The sequence below is a fragment of the Elephantulus edwardii genome, unplaced genomic scaffold, assembly GCF_000299155.1.
Source record: "Elephantulus edwardii isolate Elephantulus edwardi_28Jun2011 unplaced genomic scaffold, EleEdw1.0 scaffold00023, whole genome shotgun sequence".
Classification (NCBI taxonomy): Eukaryota; Metazoa; Chordata; class Mammalia; order Macroscelidea; family Macroscelididae; genus Elephantulus; species Elephantulus edwardii.
Genome location: NW_006399773.1, coordinates 26,066,645 through 26,087,753, shown reverse-complemented (window position 1 = coordinate 26,087,753; position 21,109 = coordinate 26,066,645). Strand labels below are relative to the sequence as shown.

General features: G+C 38.6%; 1 protein-coding gene across 1 annotated transcript in view; it reads left to right on the top strand.

Annotated features, from left to right (window-relative positions):
* The first annotated feature begins 7,809 nt into the window (after positions 1–7,809).
* Positions 7,810–21,109, top strand: part of PCDH17 (protocadherin 17) — a 133,553-nt gene continuing 120,253 nt past the window's right edge. The window contains exon 1 of the mRNA XM_006882726.1: positions 7,810–11,119. Coding sequence (XP_006882788.1) covers positions 8,546–11,119 — 2,574 coding nt within the window. The 5' untranslated portion in view covers positions 7,810–8,545. The remainder of the gene's footprint in view (positions 11,120–21,109) is intronic.

Here is a 21,109-nt window from a genome sequence, read left to right as displayed (position 1 = left end):
AAACAATGTTGGAAACAGGAATGGCATCCACTTTTGAAATAGCTTGCCTCCAGAAACTCCATGAACCTGGAGAAAGGATGAAAGTTATACAAGTGTTCAGATCTTTCATAACTAGGGTTGATATGAGTCGCCTACAACTCGACGACAATATATATATATATATATATATATACAATGCATGTATATATTGATATATACATATATACACAATGTATGTGTACACACACATATAATTATATGAGTAGATGTGTGTATGTATATATCTATATCTATATCTTAGAGGTAATAAGTTACGTTTTGTTCTGCAACCCAAAGGCACACAGTTGGAAATCACTAGCTGCTCTGCCAGAAAAAGATGGGCATTATCCTCCCATAAGATTTGCTGCCTCTGAAAACCCAATGGAAGAGGGTCAGCTTTGAGTTGGTTACCACTGAGGGTACATATTGTTAGCAACATACACATTTCATAACAGAGCTCTGGTGGCCTAGTGAGTAAGTAGTTGCACTGCCACGTCATAGGCAGACTGTTTCATTCCACCAGATACTTCACAGATCAAAGATGGGCAATCTCCTTCCCATATGATTTATAGACTCTGAAAACCCACTGGAGAGTCATCTAGTAGTCTGTTCTAACTCCCTGGAAATGACTTAGACTTTTAACTAGATGGATATGCTATCTCAAGCATCAGATGATATTAAAAATTATGCTGTTTCCTGATCTAATCTTTTCCTTTTCCCCTAACATTGTAATTATTGTTATGTACTGTCAGGTCAGATCCAGCTCATTACTGACTCTCCGGTGGGTTTTCAGAGGCATTAAACTGCAACAGAAGAGATGGTCTATCTTTCTCCCATGGAGCATCTGGTGAATTCCAACCCAGTACCTTTGTGTCTGCAGTGCAATCCCTTACCTTACCCTAAAACATCAGACCTCGTATTAACATGTAATAATTTTAATACAAATCAGAAAAATTTTGGTATTGTGTCTGAAATAATGTTTATTTAGAGAGAAATTGTATACTTTTTCTTAGTTTGTCTTATAAGTGAACAATTAGGCTCACAAAATATAAAATGAATCTGTAAAATAGTTCCTCTATAGTTAAATATTATATTTAATTTATCATAATTATTATTTATTTTAAAGAGGAAGAAATTAGAATGGTTATCACTTTGCTACATAAATTTGTTATTTGTTATTTTATTAAAAACCAACAAATAGCTATTTGGCATATGGCTGCATAAAAGCTGAATCAATAATATTTCTAAGTTACCATGAAAATTAGAGAACTAGGGGAAATGGAATGGAATGTTTTATCTAAGAACTTAAATGTGATGTAATGGAACTTTTTAATAATTATTATAACTATGCAAGTTCAGGCAGCACAGTTTAGCAGCATTTTGACATTATAAATAAATATATGTATGTACATTTAAATAAATATAAATTTCTTTTTAAAGTACTCTGTGAATAAAAAAATTGAGACTAGGTATTAAAACAGTGGTAAAATGATGGAAAAGGTAGAGGGACTTTTTTTCCATTCTTATGAGCATTGGTGGAATTTAAACTATTATCACGAAGAAAAAAAAAATAGAATATCCTAACTGTACTTCATTAAAATTTAAAGTGAAGAATACATCAACCTGGATAAATTACTGAAGAATGTTGTTACCAACATGAACTTATGTATAAGTGCTCAGATCTACAAAACCACCACCAAATCTGGCTTTTTAAGAGTTTCACTGAAGTTAATTAAATGACTTATATAATAAAATGCCATAAAACACTGTTTAGTGTTACTTCTTAGTAATGTTATTAATTCAATTATTAAAAATGTAGCAGAATTAATTTTTATCATTTTATAAAATATGTCTTAATTTTCTTTGTCTAAAGCCATTCCAAAACTACAAGGAATTTATCTGTAAAACTTACCCAGATGAATATTACATATAATATATAAAAATAGTAACATTACATTTATATAAATCTTTGCAAACATTTCTTTTTCCTCAAAGGGTATATTGATTAAATCACAGAATAATCTAGTATAATTTGGGGTGTTCAATATATGTGTGTATGTTGTTGTTTTTGGGTGCCACTGAGTCAAGTCTGACTCACAATGACCTCAAGAACATGGGATCAGAACTCCGTCCTACCTTGTTCCATCCTCATCATCTCTGAAACACTTGGGGCCATTTCTGCCATCACTGTGTCATTTTATCTCATTAGAGGTCTTTCCTTCTTTTGTTGACCCTCCACATTTCCAAACATGATTTCTATATTTGGTTTAATGTTGAGACTATTATTTACATATCAGTTCTGGTGGCCTAGTGGTAAGAAGCTGCACTGCAATCCTAAAGGCAGGTAGTTCAAATCCACAAGCTTCTTTTCTTGTGATTAAGCAACTGGAGGTTATGCTATGGGTTGGTTTCCACCTGAGGGTATATAGCAGTAATAATAATCAGTCTCTTCTTGAGAACTATGAAATATCATAGAACCTTAGTTATATGCAACTCTATAGCCTTCTAGATTTCTCCATCTGATGTCCTATATCCATTGTCCTTTGTGGTATAAAGGCCAATATGTGTCTGTTTTTGTTTTTTTTTAATTTATGGTCCATATTATCCCTTCTTCAATTGAGTCCAATGTTTTACGCACAAGTGAAAATACATTCTTTGATGAGCTATATCAAAAGCAGACAAAAATTTGGAAGGAAATAAACCATAATCATTATACTGTGATTGAAAGTTAAGTGATGATAGTTTTAAAAACTTGTTAAAGGGAAGCCAAACGGTTTAAACTGAGATACTCTCTTATTCTGTTACCTTTAAAATATACTAGGAATAGAAAATAAAAATGAAAAAAATTCTAGTCACATATAAGTCTTTGACAACAGAACTCAGTATTAAAAATTAAATTAAATTTAAATATGACATAGATAACTCTGGTGGTTTAGTGGTAAGGAGTTGCACTGCCTGCCTAAAGGCACACAGTTCAAATCCACAACTTGTCCATAGAAGAAAGATGGGTAATCTCCTCCTGAACAATTTTTCTGCCTCTGAAAACACAGGGAAGGGTTAGTTATTAATAGTTTCCGACCTAATGAACAAGGCAACAAGAAGATAATTATGATAGAGGTACAGTTCTCTTTAACTATGTGCCTTGACAGACATCCTGTGGTATTTGCCATATGTGTAGTACCTACTTTTCCATACACTAGGGGGAGATATAACATAATTACTTCAAGGGGTAAGGGGCATATTTATGTCTGAGGATGACTGCATAAAATTGCCACTTCTTAGGCAGAATTATCTTTCTCTTACTACTTACTTTACGTAACAGTACATCTAATAATCAATAATCTATAATTCACTCCCCTGAGAATTTATTTTCATTCTTTTTTTGGTGCCTTTTACAGTATTTCTACCATTTATATTTTAAAATTTTACTCTAAAGATTAAACAATGCCATTTCAGGTAAGAAAATATAATATATAAAAACAGTTTTTATATCTTCCATTGTGCTTCTTTTCCATCTTGTCCACCGAAGGGAAATTATGTACTGCCCTGCTTTTCCCCATTTTGATACAGTGCTAATACGTGGGTTTTGATACCGGTTGTTTTTGAGGTCTTTTAGTGCTATGCTTCCTAAAAGTTGTAGTGAAACTTGTAACTCAACCATGATTCAAATAATATTTTTGCACATTGATCAATTCTTCATGTTAGAAATCAAAACCCAAACACTCTGTCATCAAGTCAATTCAGGGTCATAGCAGCCATGCAGGAAATATCAGCAAAAATGAAATATAGTAAATAATTTCCAATAGCTAGAAATAAACAAAGAAAACTAAAGAAGTACTCAATATATCCTTTATATTTAAAACTATCATCATTCAGGTAAGGATATTGTGTTATTGTGTGATTTCTTGAATTAGTAATTAATGCCTTAAAAAGCCACAGGCTTTTGTTTTTTAAGTAATGATTTACAAATGAATGTATAATTTCAACTCTTTGTTTCAATTCGTTGCTGATTTTTAAAGCTTCAAACTCTCAGCTACTAACCTGTACTAACCTCATACAAGGAAGAGAAAAGTGGAATTTCACAAGCAGTAGGCAATCCACTCAGCAAAACAACTCAGGTTTCTTCAAAGCTCTAGCTCTCTGCTCAGCAATGGGATCAGTATATGCATGACAAACTATCTATTTAGAAAATTCAAAGACATTTTAGGATTTGAAGATCTGGCTGTAAAGCTTTCCTCTTTGAATTTTTAGTCTGTTAAAGAGAGACTTTTAAAGGGATGGTAAATTTTGGATCCAGGTCAGACTGCAAATTCAGACTATAGGTTATCTCATTGAATCCTCTGGGAAATAAATAGCTCTTTTACTTGAATCTTTAAGCAATTATCCCAACAATAATCTTCTGAACTTTCTTGTAATTGTTCTGGATTTGATTTTCTTTGAATCTTGAATGATTCATGTTACAGACTTGTAAGTTAGTCATTCACAATTTATAAATGGCAACTTAACTTTAGTATTTATGAATTGTGATCAATACTGTAGCAATCAAAACACTCACCTTTTCTATTTCAATACTGCATTTTTTCCTTTTTGTTCTTAACTCTTTCCGAGCAAGGCTGGATCACAAGCAAACCAGTCCTGCCTTGTGGATGGTTGTGAGAATTGTTGTGAAAAATCTCTGAGATTAGAATCTGAAATAGAAGATTTATATGTTTCAAAAGTTCTCTCTCAGATGAAAGCGTGTGGATGTGTGTGTGTGTGCGCGTGTGTGCGTGTGTGTGCGCGCGTGTGTGTGTGTGTGTGTGTGTGTGTGTGGCAGAGGGAGAGACACTGACTACAAATCATGTCTATATCTTGTGCATTACTATGATGGATCGAAAGCCAGAATTCCCACTGGTAGTCTTCACGTTTTAAAGTTCAGCTTCTATGCTTAGGAGCTTTGGCAAAATGTAGTTATCAATGGTCTTAAGGGAATTAATATTCAAATTATAATGAGAAAGCTTAACAACAAGAAAGGAGGTGGAACAATCCACATAAACTGTATTTTTGATGGGTGTCTGGTTTAAATCGAATCTAGGCTTAGTCGGAGGTTTTTGAAAATGATAGACCCCTGAATATTATTTGGCCAGGTCTGAGTTTTAAGACACTACAAGGCCTGCATTGAGAGTGAGCACTTCTCTGTAAGAGAGAGAGTTTTCCCTCACAGGAACCACTGCCTTCTCTTTCATCTTGACTTCTGTTTCATAGAGCTTCAGTTTTTCTTCCGAAACACTGTCATAATCATGGGACTTTTCGCGTATGGATGCCTGGAAACAGCTGATCCCCCCCCCCGCCCAGAGGATCAAAAAAGTTACATATTGATAGCTGTTACTAGTGATGTGTTTGCACCACCGTGAACAGAGAAGTGGGGGGGGGGGCGCGGGTTCTCGCATCCATGCAGTCACACTCACAGAAATATGCATCCTGCTTCCAGAAAACATAACCACCCCCTCACACACACACACACACACACACACGCCCGTGAGCACTCGCGCGTACACACTCATCCCCAGGGCCCACGAGGAACCAGGATCGGCAGCTCCCTTGGCGTGGGTGTGTGTAAGGCTAGTGAGTAGTACCTTCCAGAGGAGTGTGGGGTGAATGTGTGTGTGTGTGCCTAAGAGAAACCCATCAGAAAGACTGCAGCTACCTGTATTAGCACGTTGCATTGCAATTCTCCTTCCTGGGAGTAAGTCATGAAAAATTTAATCGATGCCAAACTTTTATTTTTTCATTCTCTTTTTTTTCCTGAGGAAGACTGTGGAGCAGGATCTCTTGCTAACTGAATGCCTGCGACCCTGCATTGAGGCCTCGGGCACCGTCGCCCCTGCGAGCTGGGCTTGGCAAGCAGTGGTTCTCTCGCAAAGAACTGATCTAATCATTGACTCCAAAACGCTGGGGCCCCAGGCCCCACCCCCGCCAGCCTCTTCTCCACCTCCTATTGGGCGGAGGCCGGGGAGGCAGGGCTTTCTTCCTCGCTCGGATTGGCTGGCAGGGAATCAGTATCAATGTTTAAGCGGCGGCGTGAGGTGAATAGAGTCAGTCGGCAAGAGGCGCTGGGGAGAGACCGGGGACAGCGAGCCGGCGGATGCGGCAGCGGCGCAGGGCGGCTGGGGAGTCGCTACTCCAACTGTTGAATTGCATTTTCACCTTTCATTTCCTCCGATGCTTTTGCTTATGGAGATGGATTTATTTGCTTTGAAATCGACACATCTTTCGCAGACTGTGGGCTGATCCTGACAGGCACCAGATTGACAGAGACATCCGTGACAGAGGAGGAAAGGGGGAGAGGAGGAAACAAAAAATAACCACCTAAAACCAACACACACATACTCTCCAAAACCAGACTGCACAATTAACTCTGCACATCGGGGCTGGACTTTGTGCTTAGAGAACAGAGAGGAAATCCTTGAACTGTAATGCGGAACTAAGCTGTGGACAGTCGTTGGAAACCTTATTCTTTTTTACCCAAGACTCTGAAATATTTGGGGTGCCTCACGCCTAACGACGAGAAAAGATTTTTTTTTTAAATAAAAACAAACAAACAAACAAACAAATACACCTAGCAAAGCAGACGCCTTGCTTTCCAGACCCCCGGAATCCGGCAGAAAGAGGTAGAGTAAAAGTGCTGCTGGATCCAGCTCCTCCTCCCCTCCCTCCTCTCTCTCTCTCTCCCTTTTCCCTTTTTTGCTCCGAAACATGAATCCGCTATTCCTTTCTCTTGAGTGAGTCACAGAGAGCCGCAACTAATGTCTGTGAAGGGAATACCAGGAGTGGAGGGTGAATGCGATTCGTTCCGCTGCTTCTGACTCCCCCCGAGCACGGAACACCTGCATTTCTGGATGTGTCATCCCCGTTTGTGCAGGCGCCTCGAGACCCCGACATCATGTGCAGTCAGACCTGTGCCTAACGCTCCTTGGAGGCGGCTCCCCGAGGTGGGTGCCCCTGCCCGGACCCCCGCGGCCGCAGCTCCTCGCCCCTGCCCTCCCCACGCCAGCCAGCGAGACTGCAGAACGCATCACGCTGTGTGCTCCATCCAGCCCACTCCTACTATTAAAAAAAAAAAAAAGAATTGAAACAAACAAACAAACAAAAAATAAAACACCGCACTTCATTCGCCTCAAATATTCACCACTTTTATTCCTCGCCAAGGTTTTCCTTCCTCGATGAAGAGGACTGGAAGGCAGGGCCATTGGCAGGAGATGCTGAATAGAAAAAGAAAGGAGGCACTTGACAGCCCAGCCCTGTGAATGCAGAGACTGTTTCCCTTCTAGCGAGAGACAGGGCGAGTGTGTGTGCGAGAACGGGGCGCGGGGGCCCCCTCCTTTTCATTCCGCCTCCCCCTCCCCCTTCAGATCGGCACGTCCAACCATGAGTTGCCTGTTGATTTGCTTTCGCCAGAGAAGCAAAGCAAACTAGAATTAAACTGCCACGGGAGAGGTCCTCGCTGGCGGAGAGAGGATGGGATGGTAGCGGCGGCCACAGGCTGGGCGTAGAGCAACCCGCGAGCTTGTGCTCTCCAAACAGGGGCGGCGAGCTCGGTGATGAGGAGTCCCCCCTCCCTGTAGACTCTCCCCGCAATAGCTGATCAGACCGTGGCTTGCTGGATTTCGGGGGAGAGCATTTTCTGAGGAAGAGAGGGCGGAGCTTGGTGGAGGGAGGAAACTACAAATCGGGACACTAGTTCTTTGCGCTGCATTTCCTCCCCTCCCTTTGGCTGCTCGGAAGGGAGAGAGAAAAATACGCTTGGCTGGGAGATGCAGTCCGTCGCCGCCGCCGCTGCCGCCGCCAGTAATGCAAGATTAGATCTCTAAATGCAGCAAAACACTGCCTGAAAACAGACCAGCCCGCGCCGCGAGCAGACATTGCACTGGGCGCCAGAGAAGCTTCACAGTCTATCAGTGACTCCCTTCGCTGCTCCCGGTCCCCGTCCATTTCATCACGAGAGACGAGTAACAAGTAAGGATTTCACTTTCCGATTTGCCTGGAGACACACCTCCCCGCGCCCTCCCCCACCCGATGTGAAGACTGTTCCGGAGGCTGCAGGCGGGAGTGGATTTGCGGCGCCCAGTGGGAGCGAGCAAAACCTACAGATTCCTTAGCTCATTATCATCCCTCCCAGACGCGATTTCCTTCTTATCGCCAGCCTCATCGCTCAAGTTTTCGCCGCCCGAAGTCCGGTGCGAGAGACACAAAGCCCCCGGCCAGACCCTTGACGCAGGGTGCCACCGGCTCGTTCCGCGTCCCTGCGGCTCCGCCAGCGGCACTGCTGCTCGCCCAGTGCGGATGCTGTAGATCAACAGGTTCGGGAACTTAAGCAGAATCGGCAGAGCCCGCCGGGTGCCGCAGCCGTAGCGCGGAGGCAAGAAGGAACCCACCAGGCAGCGGCTCGCGTCGCAGGCGCGCGCGGCGCCAGGGCTCCAGGCTGGCGCGCACCCACCGATTCAGCCCTCCCGTCCGGCTCCTCCTGCCCCCACCCCACTGGTCTGGGATGTACCTCTCCATCTGTTGCTGCTTTCTTCTCTGGGCCCCTGTGCTGACACTCAAAAACCTTAACTACTCGGTGCCAGAGGAGCAAGGGGCAGGCACCGTGATCGGCAACATTGGCAAAGATGCTCGGCTCCAGCCTGGGACTCCTCCCGCGGAGCGCGGCGGCGGCGGCGGCGGCGGCGGGCGCAGCAAATCGGGCAGTTACCGAGTGCTGGAAAACTCGGCGCCGCACCTGCTGGACGTGGACGTCGACAGCGGGCTTCTCTACACCAAGCAGCGCATCGACCGCGAATCCCTCTGCCGCCACAACGCCAAGTGCCAGCTGTCCCTGGAGGTGTTCGCTAATGACAAAGAGATCTGCATGATCAAGGTGGAGATCCAGGATATCAACGACAATGCACCTTCCTTTCCCTCGGACCAGATTGAGATGGACATCTCGGAGAACGCGGCCCCGGGTACGCGCTTCCCTCTCACCAGTGCGCACGACCCCGACGCGGGCGAGAACGGGCTCCGCACCTACTTGCTCACCCGCGACGACCACGGTCTTTTCGCGCTGGACGTCAAGTCCCGCGGCGACGGCACCAAGTTTCCGGAGCTGGTCATCCAGAAGGCCCTGGACCGCGAGCAGCAAAACCACCACACGCTCGTGTTGACTGCCCTGGATGGAGGCGAGCCGCCTCGCTCGGCCACCGTGCAGATCAACGTCAAGGTGGTCGACTCCAACGACAACAGCCCGGTCTTTGAGGCGCCCTCCTACATCGTGGAGCTGCCTGAAAACGCCCCTCTGGGCACCGTGGTCATCGACCTGAACGCCACTGACGCGGATGAAGGTCCCAATGGTGAAGTGCTCTATTCCTTCAGCAGCTACGTGCCCGACCGCGTGCGGGAGCTCTTCTCCATTGACCCCAAGACAGGCCTGATCCGTGTCAAGGGCAATTTGGACTACGAGGAAAATGGGATGCTGGAAATCGATGTGCAAGCCAGAGACCTGGGCCCCAACCCCATCCCAGCCCACTGCAAAGTCACGGTCAAGCTCATTGACCGCAACGACAACGCGCCATCCATCGGTTTCGTGTCCGTGCGCCAGGGGGCGCTGAGCGAGGCCGCCCCTCCGGGCACCGTCATCGCCCTGGTGAGGGTCACCGACCGGGACTCGGGCAAGAATGGGCAGCTGCAGTGCCGAGTCCTGGGCGGAGGGGGCGCGGGCGGCGCGGGCCTGGGGGCGCCTGGGGGCTCTGTCCCCTTCAAGCTGGAGGAGAACTATGATAACTTCTACACCGTGGTGACAGACCGCCCGCTGGACCGAGAGACGCAGGACGAATATAATGTGACGATCGTGGCGCGCGATGGGGGCTCGCCCCCCCTCAATTCCACGAAGTCGTTCGCAGTCAAGATCCTGGACGAGAATGATAACCCGCCTCGCTTCACCAAGGGGCTGTACGTGCTGCAAGTGCATGAGAACAACATCCCAGGAGAGTACCTGGGCTCCGTGCTCGCCCAGGACCCGGACTTGGGACAGAACGGCACAGTGTCCTACTCCATCCTGCCCTCGCACATCGGCGACGTGTCCATTTACACTTACGTGTCCGTGAACCCCACCAACGGGGCCATCTACGCCCTGCGCTCCTTTAACTACGAGCAGACCAAAGCTTTTGAGTTCAAAGTGCTGGCTAAGGACTCGGGGGCTCCCGCCCACCTGGAGAGCAATGCCACGGTGCGGGTGATGGTGCTGGACGTGAATGACAACGCGCCCGTGATCGTGTTGCCCACGCTGCAGAACGACACGGCCGAGCTGCAGGTGCCGCGCAACGCTGGCCTGGGCTACCTGGTGAGCACCGTGCGCGCCCTGGACAGCGACTTTGGCGAGAGTGGGCGCCTCACCTATGAAATCGTGGATGGCAACGACGACCACCTGTTTGAGATCGACCCGTCCAGCGGCGAGATCCGCACGCTGCACCCCTTCTGGGAGGACGTGACCCCCGTGGTGGAGCTGGTGGTCAAGGTGACCGACCATGGCAAGCCCACCTTGTCTGCGGTGGCCAAGCTCATCATCAGGTCGGTGAGCGGCTCGCTGCCGGAGGGCGTGCCCCGGGTGAATGGCGAGCAGCAGCACTGGGACATGTCACTCCCCCTCATCGTGACTCTCAGCACCATCTCCATCATCCTCCTAGCGGCCATGATCACCATCGCGGTCAAATGCAAGCGCGAGAACAAGGAGATCCGCACTTATAACTGCCGCATCGCCGAGTACAGCCACCCGCAGCTGGGCGGGGGCAAAGGCAAGAAGAAGAAAATCAATAAAAATGATATCATGCTGGTCCAGAGCGAGGTGGAGGAGAGGAACGCCATGAACGTCATGAACGTGGTGAGCAGTCCCTCCCTGGCCACCTCCCCTATGTACTTTGACTACCAGACCCGCCTGCCCCTCAGCTCACCCAGGTCAGAGGTGATGTATCTCAAACCGGCTTCCAACAACCTGACTGTCCCCCAGGGGCACGCGGGCTGCCATACCAGCTTCACTGGACAAGGGACTAATTCGAGCGAGACCCCAGCCACTCGGATGTCCATAATTCAGGTAGGAGGCTTTTAGCATAACTGGGACTTCACTTAACAGTTGGTTTTATAACGTTTTCCTGATACTTTCGGAACAGAACAAGCCACACTGCCAGTAGCAGTCACAGGGGATTTAAAAAAAAAAAAAATTATAATGTCTTATACTTTTGGCACTGATTATATATACTATTCTATACATAACTTTTCCTACGTAAATAGTCTAAAATCTACAAGATGTAAATGGGCTTGTTTCTGTTGCATTTTTAAAGTTTATTTCTCTTAGGTTTATTTGTTGTTTTTTTTTGTTTTTTGGGGTTTTTTTTTTGGCAGTGTGCAGTGCTCAGAATTTTTGTAAGTGGGTTTTTGTTTCCATAACAGAAGGTTTCCAAAATAGAAAACATTTTGTCTTTTTTTTTTTAACTAGGCTAAAGTTTTTAAAAACAGTTAACAGACTTGTAGAGAAATAGTTAAAACTTTTTATCCTGAAGAACAAAGTCATAAACTGTTAGAATTCCAGAGCCAGACTCAAATACAACTTTTCCCCATTGAGAAGTTTTCTATTTTAGAGTATGAATCTCATTGATTCTTCAGCTTGAAATTGCATTCCACTTGGTCTGTACAGTAGCTTGCACTCTTGACAAGTTCTTGAAGACATTTTAAAAGTTCAAGTTAATATAGGCTGGGAATGACTGAAACTACCTTGAAAAGTTTGCTCTGTCTCCTGTGTTTTTTCTTGGTCTGCTGCTTAGAGCCATTGAAGAATGAATAGGCTACACTAGAAGGGTCATAAACTTGAAAATAAGAAGCAAAGTTATTGTGCCAAAAAGATTTCCAGAGCCCATCTAATGTACATATTGGTGTTTTTACTATACCTAAGTGTTTTATATTTGTATATAAAGCATAACTTAAAATATTTGTATATTTCATAAAGTTACGTCTCTAGTCCACATAAACACAAGGGTCTGATAACAACAGATGACTACTGTGTCTGGTCATGGCCCAGTTTCTTTTCTTCACTATTGAGATGTGTATAATATCTATACACACACAAACAACTTAATTCTTACTTATTATAAAGTTGTGTTGCTACAAATTATACAACTGGATGAACAGTACTTGAAATTAAAAATGGAGCTTAATTAAAAGTGACATTTAAGGAGGAAGATTAGTTTGAGGCAAATGAAAAGCATTTGTTAATCTTTTCATGCTTTGAAAAGCAAAATACCTTTCCATGATACTTGAATCAATAACATTTTTTACTATTAAAATTAAGTGAAGCTATTTACTATTTCATCATATGTTTTCTAAAATTTGATAAGGACAGCAAGCCCTAAAATGTAGCAAGCTGTATTTATTTTCCTTTATTTATGTAGCATCCTTGTAAGATAGACTCTTATAGTTGGTACTACTAAATACTGAAGTACCAACTGTAATATTAAATCCCCGTAAGTGAAGCACTCACTTTTAAAAAATATAAACAGTGTTCATTGTACATTAATAATCATTATTTTTGAGGTCTATATAAAACTGAAGAAGAAATCCTTTAAAAAACAAGTGTGGTGTCTATAAAATGGGTGACTGTAAAGGTGGTGTTTATGACAATATCTCTGTAGAGAGATATTAAAATGTATATTTATAGATACTATTGTAGTCATTTTATAAATATACTCTTGTTCTATACATTTCTTCTATCTTTATCTTTGACAGTTTTAAAGAAGTCACAGAGGGGTAAATGTTTAATCTTTCACTTCACAAGATAAGAGTTTTATTTATGTTGCAGGAAAAATAATCAGTTGGAGCAGTAGAATTCTCAGCAGGTCTAATTCTTTGGCCACACCATTTAGGAAAATTCTGGAGTGTATAGCAGGTTTGGGAAGGGGAGGATAGGAATACCTGTACTGTGTGGTCACCACACAGCCCTTGAGACTGATCATTACTGAAAGCTTGGCAATGATGCTATTATACTCTTGATGATACCTTTCATTAGCAGGAAAACTTAAGCCAAAATAAATAATGCATATAGTTTACAGAAATTTAAATAGAAAGTAAAAGACAAAGTTTATGTAGTCTCCTACCCAGTTCTTTCTTCTAGAATCTTACCTTATCCATAGAAACATATCATAATGCATTTTAGTCTTAAATCCCTAAAATTTTTGTTCAGAGTGGTTTTCCATGTTGTTTCTGCTCTGGAAATGTAACCAATAGAATCTGTTAAATCAGTCTCTATTTCCTATTGAAATTTGTCAGTCCTATCTGCCTTGTGAACTCTTAATATGCGAATTTCCTAATAAAATGTATTAAGTTTGTCCCAGTTCTTATTTTACTTTTTGGTAGAAGAAAGTAAATTGACTACACTGACTGTCTTTAAAAAAAAAAAAAAAAGCAAACAAACTAGTGGGCTACAGTGCTTAATCATGCTTCAATTAATGCATTCAGTTATCCCATAATCTTGTTTCAGGTGTATTTGTTAACATATGTAGTTAGCAAGGCTTATGAGAACCTATAGTATTAATTTCACATCTATTTCTGAGTTAGAATTCTGATACTTAAAGTGCATTTGAAACAGCAGGTACTGGACATGTATTCTCTCTTCACCCCCAGCCCGACCCCCAGCATCTTGTGTGCTGTGTAGAAGATGCATAATATATTTATACTGATTAAATGAAAATAATTTTATAATTGTTTTGAGATTTACTGGTACAAAGTACTGTCGTCGTGGAATTTAATAATAGCATAATTTAACAAAGGATCACAAGATCGCTCAAGTTAAGATAGTTTGCATAACAATTTTATTTAGTTCATAGGATGTGTAATGCTAAGTGAGGTTAAGATAAGCAGTTTCTCTTTGTATCAAGAATACTTTTATTGAATATAGGTGCTGAGTAATCACTTAAGATGGTATTGAAAAAAATTAATTTTGAAAAGAAATTCTATTTCAGATTTTTTCATTTCTCCAAGTTTACCTACAAAACAACATAGTTTTAAAATAGCAACAGTATTGTGTGAAAATCACAGTACAAAATAGTTATTCATTAAATAGTTTATTCATTTTAAGGCCATGAATTATTTCAAAGCTTATAAGCATAGTTTTTGTGGTATATAAGGCAATGTTTACACAAATTTATAAAATAATTCATAGTAAGTTAAATTTATATGAGAAGTATTTCATATGTCAATAATAGAGTCTGAAATAAGACTGTACATCAAGAATAAATGTGACTCTTTGGCATATATAGAATTCATTGTCAGGTCTCAAGGTAACTTCTCCACAGGTGTTTTCCATGGAGGCTGAAACTTCTAACTGGTGAGAGCATTTCCATTTTTGTTAGCATATCTCTGCTTTGAGATATTGTTATATCACTACTGTAAGTCACTTTAATGTGCACTCACTGCATAAAATATAGTGAGCCAGCAGAATACAAACTATTAAAATAAAATTTTAAAGGAAATACGTTCTCAGTGTTTTACAGTACAGTTTCAGAAGATTCACATTTGGGTTGACTTTAGAGCCTTTACACTAAGACAATATGATATCTTTTTTGATATATGTTCATGACCTTTTCAGTAAAAGGGAAATAAGCACACCACAAGTTCCTAAAATCAATTCAAATACATAAAAATGAGATTGAGGCCTTAGATGACCAGAGTGTCATATATTATGTAAACAGTTAAATCAGTGAGAAAGAGTGAAAAGGCTAAAGGGGAAAATCTTATCTTTTACTATTAACATAATCCATTTTCTGTCTTTTTACCTTATGTTTCTTATAAAAGAATCTTGAATATAGGCATTCAATAAGATAAGTTCCCAAGGTCAAGCTCTTCAAAACTTTGCACTCTAATTTGTTGATGATATCAGTAACAAATCAAAAGTATTTCAACTATTTATTTATGACCTTAGGCATGTTTTGCTGCAGTTTTACTTATAAAATGGCATTAATTAGCGCAGTTATATGTACTCGTTTCCATAACCTTATAAAGATCTTAATTATGGGGTTTGATGGACTGTGTAGAAGGAAAGGACTCTTATTATGGTGTCTCCAGGAGTGTTTCTTTCTTTCTTTCTTTTTTCATTTGTACTTTTTCCTGAAGATTTTCTAAAGGTCTTAAGTTGATTTGTACTTTAAATGAACTTGAGTGAACAATAAACATTTCTCTGCTATGTATTTTTTGAAGGTAACACAAGTATGCTGAACAAGCTTAATTTTAAAGATAAATAGCTATTCAGGTACTTTGAGTTTCTTAGGAAAACATTTAAATAAATCCATATAATTATTACTACAATTGTTACATTCATTCTTAATTTTATATTATGCTATGAAAATTACCAACTTCGATATAATTGTGAACATTTTTAGTTTACAATAATGAGTACATAAAAATAATTGTTAGTTATATGTGCTAGACAGCAGAAAATTTCATTTTAGTATTTGATATGGTTACCATTCAAAAGATAAAGATTTCCTTTATATTTTCAATGTACTTTCCAATATAACAGCTAGGTAGTACTTTATCTTTGGACTGAGATGATATTTTATTGATCTCTAAAAAATATAAAAAATAAATTAACTCAGTGAGGTCTATAAGTTTATTAAAATTATAGATAAGTTTACACATAGACTTTGAAATTTTATTCTTGACATATTTATATTTTTAAAGTTCTACATGTTACTAAAGAGCTATGTCATAGAAAAATAAAAATATACCTGAAATCATTAGTGTGAATACATGAACATGCCCTTTAGGTCAAAGAAAAATAGTCACATACTCTAAAATATTATCTATTACCTTTGAATGTGTTGTTGAAACCATAGGGGAAAAATGCATACTTTTTGAACATTTTCTCCATAAAGTTTATAATATTAATATGTGTTATTTATATTTTTACAGTATATTGTCTTAACTGTATAAGAGGCAAAAATAAAAGTTATTTTTAAAAAAAATCCCAAATATTTTCTTTTCTAAACGACTAAAATTTATTTGTATTTTAAGAGTAAATGTCCTAAAAATCTTCAGATTAAATAATATGGTTTAAAAATAGTAATTATACTTTATCACGTTTTAATATCATTGTTAGGTTATTAACTAACTTTTCAATGTTAGTGCTGCTTATGTAATATAATAAAATAGAGCTATATCTAGAAAAAGATGTATATGATGAGAAATACTTTGTTTTTTAAAAAATTAATACTGGTCTACATGCATTTATTGCATTGAAGGTTGATTCTGCCCATACTAATGAGATTGTGAAAAATAAAACTTTTGGCAAAATTAAAGTATGTGTATACATGTATATATGTCTCTATTCTCAGCATGATATATGTAAATATTTTCTGAAGTGCAAACATCAGTCCATTTTTATAAGTTTCAATTTAAAGGTAGTTCTTTTTTTTGAGGATGAATCCAAGCCTTTATTGTCTTTAAAACATGAGTAAAAATAACATCTTTATTACTTGAAAACATTAAACAATTTTTGAACTTTTTTAAGTAGAATCAGGTTATCTTGGAGAGCAGAAAGAGTCAAGGAAGAGTTGACCATTAGTGGACAATATTGTTGATTTTTTCATATATTAAGAATGAGAGAGAGAGAGAAATCACAAGAGTATGAGAGAACTTCTCAGTCATTTGTATCCCTTTAGGGAAGATGAGAGGATGGCTGGATGCACTGGGAAAATAACTCTGAGACTGATGATGAAACAATAACAGGAGAAAGGAGAAGACACCAGAGCTGGGCTGATGCCAGTTAGGAAGTAAAACTTAACTCCCTAATGCTGACAAGTCTTGCAATCCACTCAATAGTGGGTAAATTCTTACAAATGCATCTGCTAATTACAATATTAGTCATTGTTTCAGAAGATAGTCCCCTCGGTAATCCTTCCTGTTTAATAAATCCCATAGGGCATTATCTTAAAGACATATTTTAGTAAAGCCAGTAGAGGAAGGTGCTTTTTGAGTAGTGTGTATGTAGGTTTTGGGTTTCCTTATTTTTTTTTTTAATTACATTCCTTTAACCAGCAACCATATTATTTGTTAGTGAATAGTGTAAAGCTTGTTTTGTCTGTCACTTTGAAGACAGTGTAACTTTGGCTACCCACCTACAAAACACTGTTAAAGTTCATCAAACCTACACTAATCTATTGTCAATCTATTTTATTAAGGAACATGTTGACAAGAATTTCTTTCAATGGCTTACAGTATTATACACTTAGTCATTGTCTTCACCACTGACATTGACATTGATATATTGCTATCCTTTGGCCTCCTGAAATAAATGATCTATAATAAAGGAGTCCTTAATGACATCAACATTCCCTGCTGTGCCTAAGCAGAAACAATCTGGTGATTCCTGTTCTACTGTAGAAGTTCAACATTTTAAAGATAAGAAGAAAATAAAACAACAACAAAATACCAGGAAAATTCTCGCCGTATGAAGGCCAGCTTTTACTTGTCTGCACCATGTTCTTCCAGTGATAGGCATGCAAAATTAGTTTCAGACAGTGTTTGAGAGAATGTATTGATATATATGACACTCTTCTATTTATCTGTTCTGATCCTAGTGACATTCTGATTACTAGTATTTGTAGGCCTTGCCCTGGATCTATTCCAGACAGTTTTATTGGAGTGAAATGGCTCCTACAGTTCATTGAGCATCAAGCATAACAGTACTGAATATGATTGGTGCGTTTGCATACATTTATTCAAAAAATAAGCAGTTAAATAGCATAATTAAGGGAAAACGAATCATAACAATAAAAGACCATTTAAGTTAACAAGCTTTGTGATCAAAGGATAAATACAGGTTGGATAAATAAGACTTTAGATGTAACTAATCTACATAAATAGACTTTGGTCTGATTACAGGATCAGAATATATTAAAATAATGTAATGGTATTAGAAATGAATTTTGTTTCATTCATTTTAAAGTTTTTAGAGTCCTATGCTATTTTATTTCTTTTATGGTTCTGCCAAAAAGTATCCATGAAACAGAATATGTAAAAGGAAAGATAGGCAAGACAAAGAGGAGTATAATTTTGTAAGGATCTGCTGAGACTTAGAATGCGTAATATTGTTAAACATGTAAGGATTTGATTGATTTTTTTAATTACTGAACATACAAAAGGAATAATTTAAGAGACAAATATTTATTTACTACTTTTATCAGCTAAATGTTACCTTTGTAGTGTTTGTTTTGAAGGCTAGGGTACTAAAAATCTAGGGGACTAAAAATTTGAAGAATTCAAATCTTTAATGACTGTAGATATATGCTATTTTAGGAAACAGACACATTTGTAAATTTTTTTTAGATATAATGTAGATAATTTTTATATGCTGAAAAATACTAAGGTTATATTTATAGCATATTATGTTTTAAAATAATAAATTTAGCTTAAATGTATCTACTTTAGCTAACTACTTTTTTAACACCTGTGTGATTTTAGATACACTTTCATCAGATGTTCTAGATGACAACTGTTTCAGTGCAATATAAGCAAAAATAAATCACAAGCTTGTATGCTTTTTTTACAGTACTTCATCTGAATCATTTGATTCTACTTGTACCCAAAACTTTCATGCTCTTCAACTGAATAAAACTTGAATTGAAGTACACACCCTTTAAATTTTTTAAAGAATATTATAAATATCACTAACTTCTTTTCAGAGAACACACCACAATATGTAGGCATATATATAGTCACGGGAGTAAAAAATATACTTAATATTGTAGGCCAATTTTTTACTGTCATGTCTTAGAGAAATTATTTACAGTATGAACTCTAGTAAATGATTTTAAAAACTAAAACTGTAGATTTTATTCCTAAAACATCCTCTTTTTTAATCTCAATCCCCAATAGTTTTGTTAAAACTTCCTTTTATTTCTCACACAGAAAAATTTCTGAGTATAGTGAGATCATTTTATGACTGATGATTGGACTTTTACTGTTCTTTTGCAACACCAGTCTAAAGTCCAGGTACATATACAGAATGACATTTATAAAATCAATTCAACTTTGGTTATCATGGAAAGAAATAATTAAACCAATTTGTAAGGTACCTGGTTTGAGAGTTGTTTGGTTTAGTTTGGTTTTAATGATCCCATCATTTTGGTATATTAGGTGCCAGAAAAAATAGAATATTGGGATATAAAAAATCTTTGAAATCTTAGCAAATTTTTCTATTAATAAATGTTAAAATTTAAGTATTTTGTAAAAAGGGCAGTTTAGCTTCAAAGAAGAAATAATTTACATCTCAAATGGACAATTGTTTTGGGATACATCTACATATACATATCAGTCATTCAAGCATTGATGTCTATATTTTGGTCAGCAAAACACTCAGAATATTGTAAAACATCATGCTACTTCAGAATCTTCTTGGAATACAAAATGCTTATTTTCTATTTTGCTTTGGCAACTTTGCGTCTTATTTAAAGTAGTAAGGCCTAAAATAACTATTACAATAACTATGTGAATGGAGGAGTTGTAAGTCATTGGAAATAAAAGAAAAATCAATTTTATCTTTATTCTAATTTTCATCAAGATAGAGTTAAGAATTATATGTAAACTTATTTTCACGTAGTTTCTTTTCAAGACATTTGATTGCTGTTTTATGATTTATTTTATTTTTTTTTAGCTTTACATGGCCTGGTGTCACACTAATAAGTTTTTCTAAAATTTTTATTTTATACTAAATTCATATTACATTTGGTGCACTCTATACTTAGGTTCATGACAATAGGGTGAACATATTTGCTTTCTAAAATGAAAAAAATATCAATGCGCACTGTATTAAAAGTCAATATGTAGCTGAAAACTTTCATTTTAATCAAGTATTTTGGATTTAACTGAATTGGACTAAAATCAAACACTAGGTTATCAAAATATAATACAATCCATGGGAATGATTTTATGAAAATAATGTGAATGAAGGGAAATTAAATACTATGTGCTGGGAACAGATATAAACAAAGCCACAAATATTTTAATATTAATGCAGAGATTTTAAAAAAAGAACAAAACCCTCAACAAACAAGAACCTAGAGTTTTGTATGCTTAAGTTCTCAGATTCTGATCATCTAGAAACTTCTGTTTATCCTTAGGTGCTAATAAGGCAGGATTCAAAGAAACCATTCTGTTGAGCAAATTCTATTCCTAGGAATTTGTAAGTTGTATTGTCAAAAGCTTCTTTCATATAGCGTGGCTCTGGTATCAGATATAACAATACTAACAAATAAAGCGGCATCCTTAGTGATGAGAAACTGAACAAGATGAACAATATATTTAAGAAGGTTTGTGTTTTTTTAGCAATAGTCTTTTAAAGATATTTTATAATCAAGACAATTACATAGTAATTTGCTTTAGAATGCATGCCCAGTTCCCCATCTCAAAACCCAATTTGTTACCACCTGTGGCTATTTCTATTAAAAAAAAATGAAAAAGAAACATAATTACTATGAGTCTCAGCAGTCCTAGAGTAAATTTTTGCAATTACAATACCTCCCTTGGGCAAATGTGTGAAAATGGCAGATTAATTCCTGCCAGCATCTTTCTGTTCATCAGCGCGTTCATTTTTAGGTTGATGTCGCCTGCTTGTTATAGTGGCTCAGTTTGCTCTGGTTAAAACTTATGTCACTGTTTCCATAGTAAATCTTTGAAAATAAAGAGTCACAAATTAAACATTACCTTTTATCCCAGGCTAAAAGTTGACATAGAACATCTCAGTAAAGAATGACTAATACTTTCCATCCCTCTTCTCCATGGCTTGGTTAAGTTTGAGGGAAGACCATTGGCAGTGTTGAGAAAGCAAGACTTGGACTAGCTAACAGATAGAAAGAAATGTGTGGTGTTTTGAATGAGAAAAAAAAAATACCTAACTTACCAGAAGTCATGGAGGTACTTTTTATTCTTTGCTTGACCCCAAACCTACATGATACTGAAGAATTTTAAAGAGCCAGATATTAAGGCTGAATGTCTAAAGGTGATTTAGCATCCTACTTGTACCAAATCAATAATTTTC